The sequence below is a fragment of the Monomorium pharaonis genome, chromosome 1 (assembly GCF_013373865.1).
Source record: "Monomorium pharaonis isolate MP-MQ-018 chromosome 1, ASM1337386v2, whole genome shotgun sequence".
Lineage (NCBI taxonomy): Eukaryota > Metazoa > Arthropoda > Insecta > Hymenoptera > Formicidae > Monomorium > Monomorium pharaonis.
In genome coordinates, this window is record NC_050467.1 from 40,046,470 (window position 1) to 40,062,324 (window position 15,855).

The 15,855-nt window shown below is 45.8% G+C and overlaps 1 protein-coding gene across 5 annotated transcripts in view; it reads left to right on the top strand.

The window, feature by feature from the left end:
- Positions 1–15,855, top strand: part of LOC105828712 (growth arrest-specific protein 2) — a 38,888-nt gene that overhangs the window by 18,410 nt on the left and 4,623 nt on the right. For all 5 annotated transcript variants that reach the window (XM_036287213.1, XM_036287249.1, XM_028191338.2 and 2 more), the window contains 5 exons: positions 4,092–4,493; positions 13,095–13,219; positions 13,841–13,982; positions 14,639–14,888; positions 15,546–15,807. In XM_036287213.1, the coding sequence (XP_036143106.1) occupies positions 4,277–4,493; positions 13,095–13,219; positions 13,841–13,982; positions 14,639–14,888; positions 15,546–15,807 (996 nt within the window). In that variant the 5' untranslated portion in view covers positions 4,092–4,276. The remainder of the gene's footprint in view (positions 1–4,091; positions 4,494–13,094; positions 13,220–13,840; positions 13,983–14,638; positions 14,889–15,545; positions 15,808–15,855) is intronic.

Genomic DNA, 15,855 nt, shown 5'->3' on the forward strand with positions numbered 1-15,855 from the left:
CTCCCGGCTCACTCCTGGCTTACTCCTGGCTTACTCCTGGCTCACTCCTGGCTAACTCCTGGCTCACTCCTGGTTCACTCTTCACTCACTCACTCACTCACTCACTCTTTACTCAGTCTTTACTCACTCACTCACTCACTTACTGCCAACCAGCCAGCCAGCCAGGCAGCCAGTCGCTCACTTGCTCATTTCTGGCTCACTCCTTGCTCACTCCTGGCTCACTCCCGGCTCATTCCCGGCTCACTCCCGGCTCACTCCCGGCTCACTCCCGGCTCACTCCCGGCTCACTCCCGGCTCACTCCCGGCTCACTCCCGGCTCACTCCCGGCTTACTCCTGGCTTACTCCTGGCTCACTCCTGGCTAACTCCTGGCTCACTCCTGGTTCACTCTTCACTCACTCACTCACTCACTCACTCTTTACTCAGTCTTTACTCACTCACTCACTCACTTACTGCCAACCAGCCAGCCAGCCAGGCAGCCAGTCGCTCACTTGCTCATTTCTGGCTCACTCCTTGCTCACTCCCTGCTCACTCCTGGCTTACTCCCGGCTCACTCCCGGCTCATTCCCGGCTCACTCCCGGCTCACTCCCGGCTCACTCCCGGCTCACTCCCGGCTCACTCCCGGCTCACTCCCGGCTCACTCCCGGCTCACTCCCGGCTAACTCCCGGCTCACTCCCGGCTCACTCCCGGCTAACTCCCGGCTCACTCCCGGCTCACTCCCGGCTCACTCCTGGCTTACTCCTGGCTCACTCCTGGCTAACTCCTGGCTCACTCCTGGTCCACTCTACACTCACTCACTCACTCTTTACTCAGTCTTTACTCACTCACTCACTCACTTACTGCCAACCAGCCAGCCAGCCAGGCAGCCAGTCGCTCACTTGCTTATTTCTGGCTCACTCCTCGCTCACTCCTCGCTCACTCTTCGCTCACTCTTCGCTCGCTTACTCCTCGCTCACTCACTCGCTCACTCCCGGCTCACTCCCGGCTCACTCCCGGCTCACTCCCGGCTCACTCCCGGCTCACTCCCGGCTCACTTCCGGCTCACTCCCGGCTAACTCCCGGCTCACTCCCGGCTCACTCCCGGCTCACTCCCGGCTCACTCCCGGCTCACTCCTAGCTTACTCCTGGCTTACTCCTGGCTCACTCCTGGTCCACTTTTCACTCACTCACTCACTCTTTACTCAGTCTTTACTCACTCACTCACTCACTTACTGCCAACCAGCCAGCCAGCCAGGCAGCCAGTCGCTCACTTGCTTATTTCTGGCTCACTCCTGGCTCACTCCTCGCTCACTCCTCGCTCACTCTTCGCTCACTCTTCGCTCGCTCACTCCTCGCTCACTCACTCGCTCACTCCCGGCTCACTCCCGGCTCACTCCCGGCTCACTCCCGGCTCACTCCCGGCTCACTCCCGGCTCACTCTCGGCTCACTCCCGGCTCACTCCTTGCTCACTCCCGGCTCACTCCCGGCTCACTCCCGGCTCACTCCTAGCTTACTCCTGGCTTACTCCTGGCTTACTCCTGGCTCACTCCTGGCTTACTCCTGGCTCACTCCTGGTCCACTCTTCACTCACTCACTCACTCTTTACTCAGTCTTTACTCACTCATTCACTCACTTACTGCCAACCAGTCAGCCAGCCAGGCAGCCAGTCGCTCACTTGCTTATTTCTGGCTCACTCCTGGCTCACTCCTCGCTCACTCCTCGCTCACTCTTCGCTCACTCTTCGCTCGCTCACTCCTCGCTCACTCACTTGCTCACTCCCGGCTCACTCCCGGCTCACTCCCGGCTCACTCCCGGCTCACTCCCGGCTCACTCCCGGCTCACTCCCGGCTCACTCCCGGCTCACTCCCGGCTCACTCCCGGTTCACTCCCGGCTAACTCCCGGCTCACTCCCGGCTCACTCCCGGCTCACTCCCGGCTCACTCCCGGCTCACTCCTGGCTTACTCCTGGCTCACTTCTGGCTAACTCCTGGCTCACTCCTGGTCCACTCTTCACTCACTCACTCACTCTTTACTCAGTCTTTACTCACTCACTCACTCACTTACTGCCAACCAGCCAGCCAGCCAGGCAGCCAGTCGCTCACTTGCTTATTTCTGGCTCACTCCTGGCTCACTCCTCGCTCACTCCTCGCTCACTCTTCGCTCACTCTTCGCTCGCTCACTCCTCGCTCACTCACTCGCTCACTCCCGGCTCACTCCCGGCTCACTCCCGGCTCACTCCCGGCTCACTCCCGGCTCACTCCTTGCTCACTCCCGGCTCACTCCCGGCTCACTCCCGGCTCACTCCCGGCTCACTCCTAGCTTACTCCCGGCTCACTCCCGGCTCACTCCCGGCTCACTCCTGGCTTACTCCTGGCTCACATATTTTTATGTCTGAGTTTGTCAGGTATTAAAAAAATTATGATAAACATTTATAAAAATATTTAAAATAAATATTTATACCATTATTATCAAAGAATATAAAAAATATTTCAAGTTTATATACCACTAGATACCACAGACGCGTGCTTCGCGCGCGCTACTTAACTTTTTATTTTTCACCTTTTAAAAATAAATTACAACAATAAATGTATAAATAATATTTATACAAATTTTATAGCTGTCAAAATTCAATTGCAATGACAGCTACTCTTGCAACACGAAGTAAGCGCAGCGAGAGAACCAATTGGCATCGCGGAAAAGCGACAACAATGAACTTCGAGAAATGCGAGCAATTGACTTTACATGCCTTTTTTTAGATAGGAGGATAGGATATTATTACAGTTTAACATATGTGTATAGTTATAAATAAATGTATGTCTACAATGTTTTCAGGGAAGGTTTTGTCAATTTTGTCGATCCTGCTATTACATAAATAGTATTATTTTTTTATGTTAATGAATTTGTTTCCCTTTCTGTATTTTAGAATTTAGAATGTCTCCTCATTTTTTATTTTGAATGGGAAAAATATAATATATTGGGTTTGGTATATTATATAATTTTTATTTTTTTCTTGAAGAGAATATGGTTCTTGAAGAGAATATGGAAATTAAATATGAAAACATTTTTTGTCAAAGCGATTTATGACAATAAATAAAAAACTTTCTCAGAATCAAAAGTTAGGTTTTATTTTTTATCGTTAAGAATAAAAAATAAAATTATTCGGTGCTCGGTTTGAACCGTCCCTCTTCGAATACATTCGTATGTATTCATATGGTTATAATATTAATTTTCTTAATTGTGAAGTACACGCGAACTCGTAATTAAAGACATTACCGTGTTTCTTTTTGCTGCGAGAAGATATAGAGGCACCTAATTAATTATTGGTGCGTGAGTGTTGATTCTTGTCCCGAGGTGATATGTTTCCTCGGAGAAGCAACGCTAACCCCATTTTAGAAGACGCTACCTACCGATACTTCGATAAGTCGGTAGACGGTTCGTGCTCGATACTCGCTCTTCAGATTTCTTTGTTCCTTATTCACTTAACCTCTTGTATTCCATTATGAATACCAGTGTATATATTATATTCTCTCGTAGGATCGAAACGCGGCGATAATATAACAGCGTAGGGAGAATTACCAATAAGTGAGTTTGTCGAAGAGAGAGTTACCAATAGCAATGTTCGTTTTTTATCTTTATGAAAAATATAATTTTCAACTGTGAGAATTTTCTACCTCAATCCCAATCTAAATGTGTTCTTGTCTTTCATATTTTAATTCCGCTTTTGACCTTTGGTTGCGCATAAAGAGATATTTTTTCCACTATCATCTCGGGGCTTGAATTTATAGCTTTAGAGATAACAGCGGACAAGACACTTAAAAGAGAGCCCTTATTCAAACGAGAAAGAAACTCCGTCGTTTCGCTGTGGCTTTCAGAGAAATCGCAAAGGATTCTTCTCGCGCATAAGTGCGCACTCATGTTTATCCATATCTCTCTCCCTCTCTCTTTTGAGTGTCTTATTTTTCCTCTATTTTCTAAGAAGAGAGATCCCTATGCTGAGTCTTATCATCGTGCTCTCGCTCTCGATTAGCTTTCTCGTGGTGGCGTATCCAGTTTTCGAAAGCGACACACCGTTCCCTGCGATAACGGCGGTCTTTCCCTTCTGCTTCGCAGGCGGCACTTGATCGCGCGCGGCGTACATCTCTGCACGACATCGCCTTCGAATAGCCTGGGAACTGTCGAAGAAGGTGAAGTGGGTCCTGGAGGAGGACCCAGGGAGAGCGAGGGGAGAAGCGTCGAGACAGGATCCGGCACCGCGCGGCGCCGGAAACCCCGGCATTAGGAGCAGCATCCTCAGGATGTCGTACACCAGCCGATTCCCGTCCTCCCAGCACACCCGGTATCGCAGTAGCTGGGGCCCGTCCTCGGTCTCCGTCTTCAATCGCGCCGACGTGCCGCGGCCCTCGCCGGAAGAGGAAGAGTTCGAGTTCTATCACGAGCGGCTGCACTCGGCGCAGAGCCGTCAGCTGATACCGCTCCAGGAGGACTTGGCCGATTGGATCAACAAGACGATAAGTGAGTATTACATCGTACCCAATTAAATATCGGGGCGTATTTCTTGCGATTCGGGAGTATCGATCGGGGCGAAAAACTCCGCGTCGGACGAGCCAAGGCCGGCGGCGAATGCCGTTTCGTGAGAAATTTCGATAAACGTTAGATATTACTCTACGCTAATTTATGGGGAAAATCGATTGTTCGTGCGGATCCATAGTCCGTGGCCAAATTCGCGATCCGAAGCTCGAAATGACTCAGAGCGTGTTCCCGCGTATTCGAGCTTCCCGATAAAACATGAAATTGCGTTCCTCAGATATTCCCGAATACGCTTCCACTGAATTAGTGGTTTCGTGCTCGTAATTTTGTCGTCTCGATGCCACATCACGCGAGCACCGCCGTCGCCGCGACATCGCGTGTTATCATCGAAATATCGTTCTCATACAAAGTTTGTCAAGAGCTCACTGAATGATAAGCACGACTCTAGGTATTTATTAATATCGAGAGTTCCAGACACCGCATCGTTCCGACAGAAGGAAAGTAAACAACTACAGGAATTCATTTATTATTAATTAATTTAATTTCTCAAAGTATTTCACAAATATTAAGTTAAGCGTGATGTGCAATTGTGTATAAAAAAAAAACGTCGGAGTTTCTTCTGGCTCTTCCATTCGGAGACTCATTCGCGGATGCCGTGTAAGGCGCAGAAAGAAATCGGCGTGGCGTAACACCGTGTAACGAGTCGACATTCACGCCATGCCCGACCACATTTTTTTTTTCTTTCACGTTCCATCGGGTTTCGCCCCGATGTGAAGTCACCTTAAAAAGAGCCTGTCGTGCCACGGGATGTGGCGTGCGCGTGCAAGCCTTACGCAGCTTTGGCGCGTAAGAGCCGACACAAAAGTTCTGGCATCTGGCGCTGCGTGGGAAAGGATATTCATAATATTTCGCCTTTGCACTTCGTCGCGTTTTCGGTCGGGCTGCCACTGCTGTGCAAAAATGTGCGCGCCATGTGCGCAAAGTTTTGCGAAGCTCGTTCGAATAACGCCGCAAAAAACTTTCAAGGATAACGCCGCGATATATCTGTATTTGATGAAGAAATTTTGCTACTTCTTTTTTTTACAAGACCATTCGGCAAGACGTACGAGAGGAGTGACTGTAAAACGAACTGCGCGTCACGAGAACATGAAGAGATGATTAGGACGGCCTCAAAAATAAAACTGTAAAAAGATCAATAAGAGTGCAATTATTAGTTCGTTCTCTTTGCTGTGCGCGGAATATGGAAACGAAATATACTGCATAAAGATCGTTATCGCATCGGTACTAATTTCGGGAAGTTCGAAGTAGGTGAAAGTTTCTGGAACTTATTAGATTACACGTGAAGACTGCATTCCTGAAACAAGTGCACGAGGTTAATGCCATAAAACTTTTCTTCCGAAACCTATCTAATCAACGGACTATCAATCGAGTAAGCCTTTCAATTTTATTGATTTGTACTATTTATGATAAGATTGGAATATATTATATTTATTATTGGCCTGATTTTATCGATTGTGCGGCTGAAATTAATTATTTCTATTGATTATAACACATGCAATACATCACATTAATTATTTTATAATATAAAAAATTTTATTTTTATAAATAAACCAATTAATAAGAAATGAGGTATATTTTGCTAGAAATATATATATACTTTGTTATTACAAATTTCAGTAGCTATCGTCAAATTCTTTTTTCAGTCTGTACATATCGTGTTTTCTAAAAAATTGATCATTTAAAATTGCCAGAGAGTGTTTTAGAAATTTCTGTTTAGCCTTTAGAGAAAGAAAAAAGGAAAGAAAGATGAAATGACGAAAAGAGCAGTAGTCCGTGATTTTTTTTTCCTATAGGGAACTGGAAATCGACCGATGGCTATCTGATTTACTAAGTAAGCGTGTGTGACCGCCTTTCTGAACTGCTGGTTTCCTAATACGGTACGAATACGAGTTGATGCGTAAAATAGAACTGCCACGGTGTACCGAGCGTCGCAGAAAGTTGCAATTCCGACGTTACACAGCATTTCACGTAACAAGCGTTCGCGACGCGGACGATTTTCGCCGCGTTACCCATCTCTATCCTGACCTTGCACTTTTTAGCGATTGATCTCGAGAATCACCGTACAATTCCCTGTCAAGATTGTTCCCGAGATTATCACTCTAAAGATAATTCATTAGTTCCCGTTAGATCGTAATCGGATCGCGCACCGAGAAATGCGAGATTAATGACGGAAACATCGCCAGGCATTTTCTTCCCACATAATTCGATTCACTTGCGATTGTCGCTTTGCCGTACTTTCACCTCCGACTGCAATGTGGACGCGATTAAACGCACACGTATCGACGAGCAAGGAAAGCGCGCTCGTAAAGTACATACTCGGATTCGCAGTTTGGCGAGCGAAATGTGCGAAAACGAGTGTGGTCTCGCGCGACCTCGAAGAGTCCAGCCTCCGCGATGTGGACCACCCTGAGAGATTGCGACACGTACGCCGTACGCCGAGAAAAACGAGCGATACGTAAACGAACATCGAGCTCGTACATATATATTTAGTCGCGAAAGGCTAACGCAAGATATATATGATTTACGTGACTTCGCTTAAAAATCATGTTGAAATATATTGATTTATTTTTGATGGGTCGTCAGAGAGGTATTCATTGGCAGTAATTAATGCTGACTTTGAAGCTTTCTGATTTTTTGTTTGCAACCTTCTAAATTATATTTGTATGCAGGTTGCTTTCTTAATTTTCCGAATAAGAGCAATGTAGAATTGAAAGCGTCCGTAAAACTCGCGGTTTTCAAAATGACCGGGATTATTAAACGGATGATAACAAAACTTTTTTTTTTACTTGTGCTCTCAAACGTTAATGTTAGTGGTACTTAAAGCGCACATGTTTTATTCCCGAAGGGGCAGCCGCTCCTTCGCACATATTGTATGCACGTAATGTACGCGCTATAATTTTGCAAATTGCTTTCCTTTTCTTTGGTGTGTAATTTTGAAGCTAACCAGGACTTTCTCTTTACTAAAGCATAAACGTATGACGTTTATACAGACAATTAAATCACTATCGATTATTTGCGTTTAGACTTGCGAACTAAACAGCTGAAAATTAGCAAAAAGATTTCTTACTTTTCTAAGGTTGGCAAAAATTTAATTAGCTTTGGCTTTTAATTTATATGACGTATCGTATATTAAATCTTCCAAGCGTGATGTTGAAAGAGACACTTTCAACGACGCGCGAGTAGATAAAGAGAACTTTAATGAGTTTTCAAAGACAGCGAGAAAGATAGAAATTCACTCGGTCATAAATGTGTTTGTTCATCCGAGTTTGTTCGAGGAACCGATTTGCTTGTACAATTTTATCGGAAAATACTGTCTAACGAAGATCAGGATTCTGAAATGGGAACCTTTCTGAGAAAATTCGTTAAGCTCTAATCAATTAGAATTAGAAAGAATAATTCGGGCAAAAGTCCGTAATATATTGCACCGATGCAATTTAATATTGATGCTAACAAATATTTATGAGACAAAATTAGAAATAAATGTTTAAATATATCAATTTTGCTTTTACGTGCCCCTATTTTAGATTCTCATAAAGATTTCACGTGGAATTGCAATCAAGAAGAAAATAGTGGCTCGGCGCTGTCTTGTACAACTTACTTAGGCGGCCGCGCGAGTTTCTCCTAAGAGGCTTACACAAAATGAAGATACAGAGAGGAGAGCTTCTCTCATTGATATTCAGCGGTTGCCAAAGCGTCATTGGCGACGTGAAAAAAATAACACGTCGCGGTATTTCGTTACCCACGCGCGCGCCCTGCGCGCCTCTCGTGCAGTTGCAAAGCCTCACTTGTGACTCAACCGGAAGTCGGCCGGGGCACCCCTCTTCCTTCGCGCGCGACTTCTTCTCTTTTTTCCCCCCCCTTCAACGCGGGGCATCCACCAAAGCCGCATTACGCATAATAGGCGTACGCCTTCCTAATACGCTTGCGCATCCGCGGGACACACCATCGACTCACCGTGAGAGACGATACGGCGAAGGAGATATCGCCTTGACACGCGCCGCGGACGGCTCGACCGGCCCGTAAATCAGAAAGCGAAACCTTTCGGATCGCCGCGCTAATTTATCGCCGCCGATTATTCTGCCGATATAGGCGCCGCAGAGGCGATCGCACGGGCTCGCAAAACTCGAGCGCGGATTTATCGTGGGATAATCCCGGTCTACGATACGCGGCCGTGTTTATAGAGGCGCGCTTTCCAGCAAATGATCGCGATCGTGCCGCTTTTGCCACGCCGCCGGCGTGTTGCGTGGCAAATAGCTAAAAAAAAAATTTTTTTTTAATGCGCCGGTTCTACGACACGATGAGAGGTACATACGTTCGGCGCATAGCGAGGCGATAATCGAGACAGCCCGAAAAGAGTCTCGATATCGCCCTTACGAGGCCAGTTTTCACGGGACATTCGAGTGGAACCGAGTCATCAAGGATTTTTCACGAAAATACGGGTCACGGTGTATAGCAGTCGCGCGAGACGAGTCACGGGTTAGGCAACCGCGAGAGAATGAAGGGCGGATGTCAGTACCAATAAGAGCCGGAGGAAGTCCTTCCTTTCGCTGCGACACGTCGTCGTCGTCGTCGTCGTCGTCGTCGGCAGTAAACCCGTTGTGAAATTTATGCGCGACTCGACCGAAGGACTGTACACACCGATCTCTCTCGAGCCGGGGGGATACGACGATGTTATATCTTGCTCACACTCGACACCCGATAATCGATAACCGCGCCGATCGGTGCCACGTACCCTTTTCATCGCGAAACGAGTATCGCCGCGCCAGAAAATCGCGGTCAGCGCGGCCGATACTCGCGAGGATTAAGGTCGCGAGGAAAACGCGAGCGTCGTATGCCACGTGTACTCGGGAGATGATTGACGGTTAAACCATTACTTCACGCCTGCGAATGGATTGTACGTTTGTAGACGCTTTCCGCTCGCTCCTTTAACTTTCGATTCTCACGTGTCGACTTCCGACTTTGAATTCTTGAACATTGTGAACGCTCGACTTGCGGTCTCGAATCTTCAGCCCTCGCGACTCACGCTCGATATCGTCATTGCTCCGCACGTGAGTGGCATGAGCAACACGACGGAAAACGTGAATAGTGAATGACATAATGTGAAAGAGAGGTTGTCTCCCTCTTTCCTTATCTCACACAGAGAACTTTCGTTAGCTGCGATTGCTATTCATTTAAAAAGTTGGTATCGAAAAACGATGAAATTTATAATCATACATTTAATTTATGATAATTTTGTAACTTTTTTGTCAGTGTAACACATCGTGTGTTATTATTCCTTATATTATAGCAGTAATGACTAAAAATAGAGCTCTTAACCAAATAATTATTTTAATTCAACATTAATCCAATTTAACATGATTTAATTTATTTATATTATAATCACAACATATACTTTACTCTCTGTATATTGTCAGCGGTCCGACGCGTTTCCTTAATTTCCATAGATTCTCACAGATGCCTCGATCGATAGCGGATTCGTCCGGGCGATGCCTTGAACGATGGTGCTCTAAAGTCATAGAGAAACATAATGCCATGGACATGTATCTGGCTCGGTGACGGGGAACACGATCGCTTTATGTAGTTCCGGGTGACCGAGTTTCCCGTACGACGGGAACTCCTCGCGCGTTTGTGCACGTGCTCAAGTCCGAGACCATGGTCTCTCAACCCGCTATTCTCAGCTAATAAAAGACATTTTCTGTCCAGCCATCCCATTAATTCAGCCGTTCAAGAATATTTGCCTTTAAAAAAATATCCAGGTTGTATATACAACTGAATAAAAAAAGACTATAGTTTTCCAATGCTTTGCGTATTTCGATTACTTTTGTGATGTATACATAATTGTATGGCAGAATTCAATTGCTTATAGAGGTAATTTTTGAGATTTCGAGCCTTAGAAACTTGTAGAGCTACCCTTTTTAATCCGTTTATTTTTAAAGATCATAGGCTGACATTCACTGGCTGATTTCTTTATATTCAAGATCTTAAGTATGATCAGCAGACGTCGTACGGTTGAATAGAATCTCAGGATGACCTAGACTTAAGGCGATCTTGAATGTAAGATCTATGAATACCGGCTATAGAATCGATTTTGTTTCTCTAATGCGTTTACAGCTCCGTTCCACACGTAACTGGTAACGCCGGCCGCGATGTGTCACGTGATAGATTCCGCGCCGCACACGTGGATATCGGCCACGTTTAAACCTTCCCCCCTCCCCCCCTATTTTTTTTTCGTCGTGCCCCCGGTGCCAACCCCATTGTTGTTACCGGGTCGAGTCACGAGCCCGCGCGCTCGCGGATTCTCATTACCATCCGTATCTACGTGGCACTATCGCGCTGCGCCAGGACCCAACCTAGTTCCTATTTCCCATCGTGTCCGCTCTATATCTATATAGAGACGTCTACGTGATCGTGTGTCGCGATCCTTACTTTTAGATCAGCTCATCGATCGGCCGCCCCGCGATCCCTCGAAGATGCGTACAGGAGATACGCGATTGACACTCGATTTAATTCAAGTGTCTTTAAGTGGAGCATCTTCTAACACCTCGCGCTTTATACTTTGTACCTTTTTAATATTGAAATATTGCAATTTCCCCGATGTTAAAGATGTTACTGTTAATCTATATCGCGTTCTTAGTATCACGTTTTTAATCCTCCTTCTTTAGCCGTAAAATTTGTGCGTTTCTCCGATTTAGATACAGTCGACACGCTCCACTTCGGTAACTTCGATGGATAAATAAAATAAATCACGTAACGCACGGAGCGAAGAAGTGAAAATAGCGCGGAGTTTTCCGAGAGGGGAAAAAAAGGACCTGCCTACTCCTGCGTATCCGGTGAAATTCAATTGCTCTCATATCTATCAGTATAAGATAAATATAATCGGATGGCGATCGTAATGCGCCGCCTCCGTGCGTTCGGTATCCTAAAACGGGAGATCTAACGGATCAAAACGGGAGGCGGTAATAGATAACGGCCGATGGCGAGCGCAGATGCGCTCACTCTATCATCTACCGTATGTCGGGATTCGCGCGTGCACGAACGAATGAATACGGAAAAGAGACGGCAATAAATAACTCGCGGCCGGTAATAGATTGTAGCTAATGGCGAGCGTAGACTCGGACTAACGTGTACAATTAACATATACGTGTTAAGCTGAAGAGAATAGAAATGGAGGCGCCTTTTTGCGGGGAGGATTACGTAATTTGTTAGAGCAAATAAAGGTTCTCGTTAGGATCACAGGCGTAAAATCACGAGTGTAAGAGATATAAGTGATAGAGACGGTTAATTAATGGTAGCTAATAAGGCGAGGAGGACTCGGATTAACGCGCGCGATCAACACGTTTGAAGTTGATCAAAGGGAATGGAAATGGAATCTCTTCCTCCTCGCGGAGAAATTTTAGACGGTTTACCTAATTGGAGGACAAACAAGAGACCAAAAGGACGGGTCGGTTCGTTTTCAGAGAAAGCCGGAATCATCAAATATTTATCAGGAAATCTCGCGTTGGTTCTCCTCTCGCCGCGTTGGATTCGATATTGGAAAGTTTTATTACCCGGAAAAGTGGAACGTGCGTCCTTGATCTCTGTGCAGTTGCGCTTAGTATCCGACCGGCAGCGAACAAAACTAAAGCAATTTTATAGTCACGCATGAGTCGACCTATCGTGAGCCATCCGTGAGAGTATTGCGACCCGACTGTCTCTCGCTTGACCCGCCGCAAGATCGTACAGATCGACGATTCCATGACGTTGCGGCTCGCTTCAAAGTACCGCCTTTTTTTCCTTCTGAAAATCACGAGGGAGACGCGACGAGACGTTTCGAGATCGGGATCTCGCGGAACGATGAATCAGCCGCTCGACCTAAACGTTCGGATCTCATTGTCTTTCCAGTTGCCAATCTTGCGATCGCTGTTAAAACGGGCCGTCCTTGAGCGTCGCGCGCTACTGATAAATGACTTGCCGCACGATCGCTGCCGGAGTGAATTTGTTTCTTCAAAACAGATCTCCTCGACCGATCAAACCGGCTCGCCCATCGACATTCGGTACATGGACGAATCACCGTTGCGTCTGGAACACTTATGGGCAATTATTATGATCACGTTGTCGTATCGATCGTGTCGAGTAGCTGCTTTCGCGAAGTAAGGTGCATACAAATTTTCAGAACTACCGACGTAGAATCCGAGAGCTTCATAAGCTTCGCTGCAAATTATTTTACTCTCGTTACTTTCGTTAATTGTATAACAAATAAACGTTATGATAAATTATTCTGCGCGAAACCTTGAGAGAAATCAACGTATTGTAATTACAGCGATGAAGAAAATAGATAAGGTGTAATAATTTTGTTTCGCTTGTGATGAATGTTAAATAAAAGTGAATGGCTACTCTTTTCGTTACTACGTACTACCTCATCGAGCCACTTGAATGTTATTGAGAGATACTTGCAGCTTATGCCGAGGGATACTCGTGCGTGCGTGCGTGCGTGCGGATTATTGCTGACGCGACGAGCGAGCTAATTTCGCAATCTTTGAATTTCAGATGTGGATTACATAACGGGTGACAATTTCTTCGACGTGCTTGACAATGGGGTGATTGTCTGTCGATTGGCCAGAGTCATACAAGAAAAGGCGAGATCCGCAACAGAGGCTGGACGAGCAAAAGGAGTTAGTATAATAATCTTGTATCTTTTTTAAAGAGCTTACACTTTATTTTTTGTGTATTAACACACTTTCTCGCGAACAATTTCGATCTTAAAATTATTTTATTACGAGAGAAAAGTATCTTTGTAATATTATAATTCAATATAAAATATTTATGATGAGATTATAGTTATTATTACTGTTAATCTTAGCAATAACATATATATTACATTGCCAAAAAATAGTTATAATACCACAATTTAAATATATAATAAGGTAAGTCTTACATTAAAGTTGGTATTGAAAATGATTATACATTATAGCCAACTGTATAATACTTAAATTATGGTGATGGCTACTATATTTTTTAATTAGTGTACCTGTACATTGTGTGTTGTTATTACTAGCATTATAGCAGTAATAATTATAATAGTGGAACACTTAACCATAACTGTTTCAACATTTAATTATAATTACAAATACTTTTTTTACCAAATACTTTGCTCTCTCAGTTTACAACGTTTAATAATTAAAATATTACAAAATATATCACCAAGCGAGTTTCGCAATTAGAAATTTTGTCCTAACGCAACAATGAAAGTTCGGAAAGTTTGCTCGCAAAGAAACAGAAAGATGTTGTTGCAGCCGGTACCAGTGATACGTGGACGTTGCTGGGAGAATGCGGCCCGACGCAGCTTTTTTTCCCGCGACAACATGGAGAACTTCATACAATTCTGCCGGCGACTGGGTGTCCACGAAAATCTTCTCTTTGAAAGTGACGATCTCGGTAAGGTCCCGGCGCAATTAATTTTAATGTATGCGAATTAAGCAGGGGCGAGCCGCTCGCGCAGCAGCCGCGTCCGCTTGATCGGAGACGACTTGATAAACGAGAGATCAGATTCAAGCGCACCCGATTAAGTTGACGAGCGGCGATTAGCGGAAACACGGTAATTGACTCGCGCAATCTCGCGACGGACACGCGTGCAGAAGCGTGTATCGCATAAATTACGGCTCCGGCGTTAAAACGAGGTAATACGCAAATCCGGAGCGGTCGGAGATGGAAGCGAGAGTGATTGCATCGCGGATCGCGCGCGACTCCCTCGTGGAAAGTGGAACGAATTTGCAGCTCCTCGGAGATCAGCGGAAACTTTCCCGTTTCGAGTTTAATCGTCGAAAACAAACAATGCGATTACGTAAACGACGTAACGACGTAATGACGTAAAATGCGTGACGGAGTTTGCCTTGAAAAAAAGCAGGTCTTATTGTTACCAGGAAATGGCAATTGATTTAAATAGAATCGAGAACCGCCAGGCACGATAACAATTAATGAATCCTAACGCAATACGCGTAAAATGACTATTGACTATTAATATTCATTAAAATGAATATTTTGTAATTTTGCACATACAGTGCGCGTACTACATGGTGGCCACCTCTTTACAGTTTTGCACAATCAGCCACGGAATGTCGTGTTGTGCCTGCTGGAAGTCGCGAGACTGGCGGCTAGATACTACTCTCTGGAGCCGCCCGGGCTCGTGCAACTCGAGAGAGAAATCGCGGCCGAACAGGAGAGGGACCTTCATTGTTTGTCCGACAGCGGTATATCCCACAGCAGTCTCGTCTCTTGGCAGTTCCAGTCGCCGTCGCCGACCGCGACACCCAGGCCGCCGCAGGAGAAGATCAAACACAGCAGGTAAACGAGCCGTAATTTCCATGTCTTTAAAGAACGAATACCTGGTGTATACTTATGAACCACTGAGTTACTCTAAGCGCCTAATCTATCGCTCTTGCATACAATTCTTAACGCGTTGCCTACAATGGTCGGCAAACGCCGATGGTATTGCGAGAAGAAACCTTAAGAGGCTTAACCGTTACGGAATGCATAAGTTAGTCGCTCGCATAATTTCTGTTTCGTTTACGCGCATCGCCTTCGAAACAGCGGCCAGAATACTCTGCCGTATTCCGGCTCGTTTACGACGGCAGATTTCCCCATTGGGTTAACAGCCGCCGACTGAATGGGCAATTCTGCGTGGTGTTACCGAGAAGGAGATCTCGAGTCGCGCAACTCTATAGGAGTGGCAGAATTTTATAGCATATGCAAAGTTTCCGGTGTGTCTGTGTACGTCCGTGTGTGCTGAGATCACTACATTGTATTATTCTACAGACAGGCGGATGTGTAGTTCGTTCTATTGAATTTAGATAATCGTTTTTGTTCGCGGGCAGCTCGATAAATTAATCAAGAGATACATCAGAGAATTCTTATTTTCTTCCCGACGCACAATAGCAGTAGATTTTTTTTTTCCAAAAAATCGTTCGAGAGCTCGAACATAGACACGTAACGTGGTTCTAGCTCGGCGTCCGAGGTCGCGACGACGGGCACACGATGGCTGGACCCGGTAACTGGTGCTGCGCATGAAACCGAAATGCGAAGGTCCGTCAGCGACAACGGGCCGACTGGAAGTGACGGAGTGCCCAGCGACACTACAGAGGACGACTGGTCCCGCGGTAGCGTCGAGGATCCCGACGAAGTGCCGTCACCGTCGAGCTCGCCGTCACCATCGCCGGCCGAACCACCGGAGCACACCGGACCGATAACAGAACTCGATCGCAAGGTATCTGATTGTCCTACTTTTCCATACAATGCAATACCAGGAATAGAT